The sequence below is a fragment of the Cucumis sativus genome, chromosome 4 (assembly GCF_000004075.3).
Source record: "Cucumis sativus cultivar 9930 chromosome 4, Cucumber_9930_V3, whole genome shotgun sequence".
Lineage (NCBI taxonomy): Eukaryota > Viridiplantae > Streptophyta > Magnoliopsida > Cucurbitales > Cucurbitaceae > Cucumis > Cucumis sativus.
In genome coordinates, this window is record NC_026658.2 from 2842320 (window position 1) to 2852417 (window position 10098).

General features: G+C 32.5%; 1 protein-coding gene across 1 annotated transcript; it reads left to right on the forward strand.

Moving 5' to 3' along the window:
• The first annotated feature begins 668 nt into the window (after positions 1–668).
• On the forward strand, positions 669–7964 carry LOC116403405 (probable LRR receptor-like serine/threonine-protein kinase At5g10290). The gene is given in 14 exon segments (XM_031884527.1): positions 669–933; positions 1680–1754; positions 1896–2044; positions 2487–2616; positions 2741–2812; positions 3439–3582; positions 3687–3758; positions 3857–3922; positions 4350–4420; positions 4535–4678; positions 5459–5730; positions 5732–5801; positions 6565–6959; positions 7336–7964. Coding segments are annotated over 12 exon segments (1839 nt in total). The 5' UTR covers positions 669–933; positions 1680–1754; positions 1896–1953; the 3' UTR covers positions 7648–7964.
• Positions 7965–10098: the final 2134 nt, after the last annotated feature.

A 10098-nucleotide genomic window follows, 5' to 3' on the forward strand; every position in this document is an offset into this window, starting at 1 on the left:
AATGATATATCCTATCACATAATTGTAAGTATAGAAAAAGATGTAAATGAACCGACATCACATCCTAATGAAAGAAATTTTGGACATATAAACAGTTAATTGTGAAAGAATTGAAAATTATTATTTCTACCTTGTTGTACGTTTTTATTTGACAACCTTACTTAGTTTGAAAGTAAAACCTCCAATAGAAGTACTACATCACTTTTTTAAAATTTAGAAATCAAATAGATAGGAAATCATTTAAGGCTAAAAGTTTTATGGTTTGAATTTCCATGCAATAATAGAATTATATTACATTATTTATTTTCAAATAGTTTTTAATAAAGAAAAATAAAGAGTTTTAAAAAAGAGTAAAAGAAATTTCACTTCCCCATGGTAGACACGTCAGACGACTCGTATTTAGCCACGTAGGAGCTAAGTATAGGATAACATAACACATCCGAATAAGAAATTTAGTTAATGAAAGAAAAACGAAAAATCAGTCAACCGGCCGTAGGTCCACACACCTTAACTGCGGGGGCCACATAACTGCCAGGTCAGCATCTCGCCAACATGAAATGGACTGTAAATTAAATTAAAAATCCATTGAAAATTAAAAAGAAGAAGAAGAAAAAAAAAACCCTTATTTTCAAACTTACCTTTTATCCAAAAAAAAAAAAAAGAATAAACAAAAACTCCATTAATTAAAAAGCTAACTAAAGGACAGAAGAAGAAGAAGAAGAAGCTTTAGCAATGGCGGAAGAAGATTTTCTGAATGTGCAGTAGCTTCACTCAAACTAATTGGTTTCCACCTAATATTCTGCTTCTCTGAGCTTCTTCTTCTTTCTCTTTCCTTGTCTCTTCTTTTTAGCTTTTTTTTTTCTGTTCTTCCGCTGTTGATTTATTATTATAGGTCACGAATCTTCAGGATTATTCTTCTGTCCCTCTTCACAGGTACTTGTTTTGGATCTTCTCTTATTCACCATCTTTTCATATCTTTTTTCTTCCTCTTTATCTTCTGGAGTTTGTTGATCTGTGGTTTGATTTTTTTATGATGAGCTGTTTGTTTCTTTCGTGTCTTTTTGGATAAAGCTGCGTTGAGTGTGATTTCGCTTGTGGCAGAGCTAAGTGGTGAACTGTTGAGAAGATAAGAGTTGGTCGATTGGTTTGATGAGTAGTTGGGCGGTGGGAAAATAATTTGATTTCGAAGTCCAAGGATGCGTTTGGTTTCATATTAGTCTTTGGGATTTGGTTTGGGAGTTTCGGAAGTACTTCGTTTAATTTGTTTTCAGAATTAAAAAAAAAATGCGTTTGGTTTGGTTTTGTTTCATTTTAGTCTTCTAGATTTGGTTTCAGAGTTTGAAAGGTACTTCTTAAACGAATTTTAGAAAGTCGCAATTTAAATATTGAGAGTAGAAGATTCACTTTATCATGAATTTTATATATTTCTGGTACAATATTACATAATTTTAAATATTTTGAAATATTGGATTTTTAATTCACTAAAATGTTTATTATATCGATCAAACTCTTTAATTGTTGACTAAGCTTTTGTTTTTTGAAGAATGAGAAAAAATTAGGGTGGCATGAATTTTGAAATGAAAGCACGATGTACTTCCAAAATGTCTCATGTTTTTCCATCAGGTGCTATTTTGAGAAATGTGATTGTAATTCTTCGTGGCTCTTATATATGAATTTAGGCTCTCCTTATTTGGTTGTCGTTCTGGTTACTACTTCGTGATCATAACTACAGGGATGTTTCTTTTTGGGATTTGGTTAGTCTTTTTGCTTCTACTTGATATTCTCTTTCATTGTTTTTTTGCTTTGTTGTAATTATAGACACAAACTAGCTCATATTTATACCAATTGGGCCTCTTTCAATATATTTGACTGTCAATGGATGGTTGTCTTTGCAGATATAGCATAGCAATGGCTCTATTCATCCTTTTTGCATGGATTTCATAACGCCGACCAATGAAAATGATGTTGGTTAGGATGGGAGAAGTCTATCTTCTAATTCTAGTACTGGCTTGCTATAATTATCTTGCCCTTTCTGATTTTCAAGGTATGGATTGCATCTCTAGATGGTGTTTTAAAATTGAGACGTCTCTTGTCATACTGCTGCTCATAGAATTGTAGCTTAAGCGTTTGGTCTGTGATGTGGAATTAAAAGTTGCCCATCTCGTTAATCCTTGCGATGTTTGTACATTGTTCTAGAGTGGAACAAATAAGATAGAGATTAAAAAATTGATTTCTTCTTCTTGATTGGCTTGGACAAATATTGCATATTCAAGTTAAATGCACATGACATGCTTATGTGTAATTGAAGTTTACTTTTCGCAACTGTATACATGTATCACTTAGAGCTGACAAGTGAAATGTATCTTTTTATTTTTTTTCTCCGACGTTGTTTTGAAAGCAACAGACTCATTTTCTTCTACTTGCTATTGTACTGATATACTCGACTTGTTTGACTGATTGATGAATGTTGTTCTGCTCTCCTCCAGGTGATGCACTCTATGCATTGAGGACTACATTGAATGCAACAGCAAATCAGCTCACAGATTGGAACCCAAATCAAGTCAATCCATGTACTTGGTCCAATGTTATATGTAGGGGAAACAGTGTGATCTCTGTGTAAGATAGACTTAAATGTACTCTTTTCCATAGTTTTCTCTTCGATGTTGTTGTATTCTACTTTTACTTGCCATTATAAAGTTTCTAAGTCTGGTTTTTACTTATATTGTGTCTAACTTCTCAGATCCTTGTCCACAATGGGATTTACTGGAACCTTGTCTCCGCGAATTGGAAGTATAAAATCACTTTCAACTCTGTGAGTAGTGTGTTTGTATATATAAAACTTACAGCCCTGAATACTTCATGTTGCTAGATTTTAGCTGAAAGTTTGATTATACATTTCTGGATTTTATCTTGATTTGTACTTTCTTTGTCATATATTTTCCGTGAGTAAGTCCTAATTCTTCAAACCAGGTGCTTAGACTTGCTTAAGGTTGATAGAAACTTCTTTTTGTTCGAGAAACAGAATTTTGTATTGCACGTATTTGTAGTGTTAAAATTTCATAATTGGAACATTCTTTTTGGTCTTGAGAGAGTTTGGGAGCTGTTGGTAAATAAAACCAAAGCATCATACTATTACCATTAAAGCAGTAAAAGTTAACGACTGCTGAAGTGTATTCTTAATATTGAAGGTTATGAAATTCACCAAGCCTAATATTTTACTGTCTATATGGTATAATTGCTGGCATCACGTGGTTGGAAAGTTTCTTTTATGTTTGTAGTTTCAGGAAAGGGTTAGAAATTAGTCGTGACTTGTGAAAAGCATATTATGATTTTTTTTTTCCTATTAAATTTGTTTCTCTAAACTGGTGTTTGAAGAAAATCTGCTTATTAGCGATGAACAACCAAGCATCTTCATTAATATAGATTCGTCTGCAACAGCATTTTGCAGGGAAATTACATAAGTGGGGAGATACCAAAGGATTTTGGAAACCTGACAAATTTGGTTAGTTTGGATTTGGGAAATAACAGCCTAACTGGCCAAATACCATCATCCCTGGGTAATCTTAAGAAACTACAGTTCTTGTAAGTAATTCGCAATGATGTCAAAATTTGAAGATATTTCACGAGTGTCTATAATGATTACGGTTTATTCTTGAGATAATGAGTCATTATTATTTTTCAAGCAGAACTCTGAGTCAAAATCGTCTAACGGGGACTATTCCCGACTCACTTTCAACCCTTCCTAGCTTGATTAATCTGTAAGTTTTCCACTGATCTGGGGCTAACTGTAAATCTTCAGTTTCTGTTGACGAAGTGTATTTCATTTCTTGATTTCTTGATTGTGATTCTCCTACAGTCTGCTTGATTCGAATGATCTGAGTGGTCCAATTCCGCAGCAGTTATTTCAAGTTCCAAAATTCAAGTACGTAGAACTTTTGAATATTACCAAGGTAGATACCTAAACACTGTGCACACAAACCCACTAATTAGCCCTAGCTTGTGTTGGTCCCTTTTTGTTTAATTTTGCATCATGTCATTTCTGCTGTTGATGGGTAATTTTATAGAATTGAGAGTAAGAAGCCTGTAGACTAGCATTGCTAAATTGAACATTCAAAAGTTGCTTTGAAGTCAATGTCAAGGATGGTATAATTATTCTTTAGTTGGATTCCTCTTTTCATTATTCTCATTGTAATATTTCATTCTCTATGAAAGCTTGACTGTTTGCCCCAAAAATGGTTCCACTGCCTTTTTCTGGTCGATTAGCTTGGTCAGGGAAAAATTGATGATTAGTTCCTTAGGTTGCTCATACTATTTTCTCATAGGATGTTCAATTGTTTTGTTTGTAACAGCTTTTCTGCAAACAAGTTAAATTGTGGTGGAAAGTCTCTTCACGCCTGTGCTTCAGACAGTACAAACTCAGGTTATTGGATCACATTTACCTTGGGCTTAGAAAAATGCTTTTCTATATTTTTATTACACAGTCACCCTATGACTAGAAGCGTAATCAAAATGTGAAAGTTTCTCTTCTTGTCAGGTTCTTCAAATAAACCCAAGGTGGGCCTCATAGTTGGAATAATTGCTGGGTTCACCGTTGCTCTTCTTTTGGTCGGAGTATTATTTTTCTTGTCCAAGGGTAGATATAAAAGCTACAAGCGCGAAGTGTTTGTAGACGTTGCAGGTAAACTGTTGTGACTAATTTATTTATACGGATTTTCCAAACATTTCTAGTGAAGGCTAGCTTGCAAGTATATCATATCAATTTAAAGTATGATTTTCTGTTGTATTCTTGCCACAAACTTTTGTAAACATTTTGTGGTATTTTCATGGAATAAGCACGTATCTAGAAAATCAACTGTGTTGTTTCTGTTTGAAATTTGAAGCATAGACAATCTCATGAATTATTATATCAACCAGGGATCCATGTTTATATGGGTATTTGAATATTTCATTGATCAGTTCTCTTGGTTTCTATTTTTTTATATATTTTGAAGTAGTTGAAAATTAACTAATGGATCGATTCATTAATAATTGGTATATGATATTTATATATTACAATTACATACAAAATAAATTCCATTTTTTTTACTCGAGGTTACATGCCAACAAAACTTTCCAATTAATTTACGTGACATTCATATGATATTTATATATTTTTTGAGCTATGTCCATGTTGGTATTTAATTACAATTAATTTACATGATAAATTAACCTGCTACTTAATCACATGATAAATGAAGTATCATTATATTGAAACTAAGTGTACTTAGATTGCCAACAAAATTAAAATTACAGCTCAAATGACATGAGCTCTACGAATGCTTCTTTATCATTGCATACGGACTTTTGAAGCATCTTCCAGTTTGCACACACAAAAATGGTAAAAATACTCCTGTAATGAACTGGAATTTTTGTTTATACTTATATCCAGTGTTGTGTTTCCCTTGAATTTTCCAATTAGGTGAAGTTGATCGAAGAATTGCATTTGGTCAGTTGAAAAGATTTGCCTGGAGGGAACTACAGCTAGCTACAGAAAACTTCAGTGAAAAAAATGTTTTAGGACAAGGAGGCTTTGGAAAGGTGTACAAAGGGGTGCTTGCAGATGGCACCAAAGTTGCGGTGAAACGGTTGACTGATTATGAGAGTCCAGGGGGAGATGCAGCGTTTCAGCGTGAAGTTGAGATGATTAGTGTAGCTGTCCATAGAAATCTGTTGCGTCTCATTGGATTCTGCCACAACTCAGACAGAACGCCTATTGGTGTATCCCTTTATGCAGAACTTGAGTGTTGCCTACCGTCTTCGAGGTATAAGGTGTTTTCGTTATTGTCTATATTACATTTGCAATAATTGCTCTTGACAATATGTTTACATAAAATAAATAATGCTATTTGAGAAAATCATTTCGTTGTTTACGTATTACATAATGTTGTTTAGAGCACGTTTTTGGAATATGATCATGAAAAAACGTGCATGATACTGATACATAAGTAAATAGTAGATGCAGGCCCACTCACACATTTAAGATCCTTTTGTCTACTAACATTTAAGTTCATGTTGGATTTGTAGCATGCTAGTAATCTGTGCTAAAGTATTAATATAATTAGATTTATCTTAATTCATCAGTTAAAGTTTTTAAGTTGATTGGTAATTTAACATAGTAATAGAGTAAGATGTCATGTGTTCAGATTCTTATACTGTCATTTGCTCTTCAGTTAGATATTTGTTTTCACTTGTTGGATGCTATGCAAACTTTCAACTTCGGTGTATCCTTATGTGGTTAAGTCTATTTATAATTATGCATTAGGTTTGATTTTTCTAAGTGAAGGTCGTTTTTGTTGTTCCTTTGTACTTTCAATTGTGTCCATCATTCTATCCTGCTTTCGTTTAGTCAAATGCTATTCTAATTCCACGCCTTATGACGAAAGGAAAGTCGGGTGGTGTAAAGTGAAGATTAAGGGAAGTAGAGAAAAATTCCCTTCAAGGGTATTCCGAAGGTGTAACCTAGGCAACGAAACTGTTAAATACTTTGCTGTTTTTCCTCTGATTTCTCCGGTATTTTCAATGCAGAACTAAAGCCCGGAGAAGCTGTTCTAGATTGGCCTACTCGAAAACGGGTGGCATTGGGCACAGCTCGTGGTTTAGAGTATCTTCATGAACATTGCAACCCAAAGATTATTCATCGAGATGTTAAGGCAGCTAATGTATTGCTTGATGAAGATTTTGAAGCAGTTGTTGGCGATTTTGGCTTAGCAAAGTTGGTTGATGTTAGGAAGACTAATGTCACTACTCAAATTCGAGGGACAATGGGTCACATAGCACCGGAGTACTTATCTACTGGAAAGTCATCCGAAAGGACTGATGTTTTTGGTTATGGTATCATGCTTTTAGAACTTGTTACAGGGCAACGTGCAATTGACTTCTCACGCTTAGAAGAAGAGGACGATGTTTTACTACTCGACCATGTAAGTAAATCTCGTCAAATCAATATCTTTAAGGGTTTGTTTGGGATGCTGAGTTGGTTATTACAATAATTTGTGTTTGGAGTGTAAACTATTTTGGTATAGGTTATAATAGTTTGTTTTAAAGTACAGATTATTTTAGTTTAAATAATAAATAAGGAAAGATCATGATTATACTATAGTTTGAGTGTCGCTAAGTCTGAGTATCATAATGAGGAACTTCAACTATTGTAATGGAAGGGGTTGGAAGGCCAAATATTAACGTGCCATTATTATGGATTAGAAGCACAAACAAAATAAACTACCAAGTCTGAATTCTCCTAATTTTTGCCTCATTTGTTATTCCTTAGCTAATTCCCAATTTCACTTGGCTATGAAGGTTAAGAAACTAGAAAGGGAGAAACGACTCGATGCCATTGTCGATCGTAATCTAAATAACTACAACATTCAAGAGGTAGAGATGATGATTCAAGTGGCATTGCTGTGCACACAGCCATGCTCGGACGACCGTCCAGCAATGTCACAAGTCGTTCGGATGCTCGAAGGAGAGGGATTAGCAGAGAGGTGGGAAGAATGGCAGCATTTGGAGGTGACTCGCAGACAAGAATACGAAAGATTGCAGAGAAGATTCGAATGGGGAGAAGATTCAATACATAGACAGGATGCAATCCAATTATCTGGTGGAAGATGAGGTACCAAATTTACCTCCAAATCTCTCCCACCTTTTCATCTCTCTTGGCTATGAAACCATATGGACATGGCAGTTATTGTAGTTAGGTAAGTTTTATTGGTTCCAAATGTTCCCGAAAGCCTTGCCTTTTCATCTCCCAGTTTGTAAATTTCCGTTGGCTTTTGCTTTCTTTTTGTAATCCTGTTTTCCCCCAATTTAACATTTGTTGTGGCTGAACATTGTAATACAGCCAATTCTACAAAGTCATCATATTCATATTTGGCTTAACATTTCTCGTGTTATATTGATCAATTTTCCCCCCCTTTTTGGATTTTAAATATATTGTTTACTTCCATATAGTTAAATCCTAAATATGGTAGTTCAACTTTGATAATTAGATTCGTTTAGACGCGTTTGATATTCGATAGAATTTAACATATAAATATTTTTTTTTGCATTTATTGAATTTTTTGGTTTGTTGTTTGCTAATGTAGGAGTGTTTTCTAAATCAAAATATTGAAAACTGATTAGAAGTATGTTCGTCTATTAACGTTAAAAATTTTCTTAAATAGTTAGTATAATTTCTTTCCACGTAAGAATTGCTTATTGGTATTGAGTTGTTTATATATGATTTATTAATATTTTAACGGATTAATTTTAACTTAGGGAACTCACATTTTCACCCCTTTATCTAGAATTATATATCAATATGAAAATGAAATGTAAATACAATTAAGAATTATTGTAAGTTTTAGTTTGTCAACCTTGAGCTTGTGGTTAGTTTTAAACTTTTAATATGGGTCAATAGATTTCTAACATTTTCACTTTTGTATCTATGTAAGAAGTCTCTCCACTTCAATTTTGTATCTAATAGTTTTTAACAAGCTCTAAATTTTAGTAAGTAGTAGTTCTTTTAGATATGATTTTAAATTTTATATTCATCGGAGAGGTTAAGGGTTAGTTTCGAAAATTCAAAATTTAAATCGACAGCCCAAGTTTTTAGATTAAAAATACAATTTTGTGAAAAGTAATGTAAATAACCGAAATCATAATTGTAATATGTAAAGCATGGAAATTAGATCAAATCAATCAATAACAATGAAGTCACATTAACGTTCCTAGAAGACCTAATAGAAGTCAAGTTTTTTCCTTCATGAAAGCAAAGTGTGTTTGTGCTCTAACTTAAACAGTACAAGCAATCATTGATGTCAGTTTAAATAATCAAATATGTTGATTTAAACACACTCAAAAACACGCTTACCAAAACCAACAATCTTTTTAATTATCGTATGTAATTTATGGTCTAAAGTAATGTTGAAAATGATGAACTAGATACTGAGAAGATCCTCAAATAAAAACGGATAACTTTATTTAAAAGCTTACCGCTTCAAATAACTCTTCATACCATACAATGGAGAAGGAGAGAATATACAAAAAGAAAACTAGCCTTCTTCGTCACAAGGACATGGAGAACCCTATAATAGGCTATGCTACAAACTCCAAAACATTCACTTGAAGGGTATGAAAAAATTTATCATCAATAACATCCAAAGCATTAGATGAATCTAAACAATCATTGTGAAAGAATCCTATGATCTTCAAATAATCCGACCCAACCTCCAAATGGGACGATAAATCTAAAATTTCATCTTTTTGTATATGTATCATAGCTTGAAAATCCACTATAGAACCATCTTGGGTGAAAGATATTTGGATAGGACCAAAGTTATCACATGATAACAACACTTTTGTACATTTATTAACCTAATTAATAAAATTTTAGGTAAAAACTACATTATAACTCTTTTTTTTCTTTTCTTTTTTGTTTTTGGTTGAAAGGTATAAGTTTTGACAAAGTCATCATTAAATTATGTAATAGTTTATTTTTTACTTAAGCTTTGTTTTAATAAAACTAATGATTTAATGAAAATTCTTACTAATTTTTAATAAAATAAAAATTCAGTAAAAGTTGAACTAAATGTTTTACTTTTTTTTAAACAAAATTTTATCATTTAAAATAAAATTTCAAGAACAATAATTAATTAGTCAAAAGAATTTGAATAAGAACAAAACACATATGAAAAGGAAACACCAAAAAGGGTAAAAATGAATAAATTAGTGAACAACCCACAAGTGTATGTCCACATGCCATCTGGATCTAACCACCACTATGAGATGAACTCATATTGTAAATTTGTAATACACATATTTACATTCATATTTCCTTTTGGCTTCTCACCAAAATCACTTTTATATTTAATTTCACACTTTTGAATATACTTTTTATCACCATCAAATCTAAACATGCTAGTTAGAGGGTTTTTAAATTCAAATTTACTCTAACAAATATTGTATTTGAATGGATATAAAAATACATATATCCCCACAAAAATATTTTATCGGATTTTATTTTCGTTTATAGAGATGATTTTTAGTTTTTTATAGTAAGATAAATTAAAATATTTAGAAAAT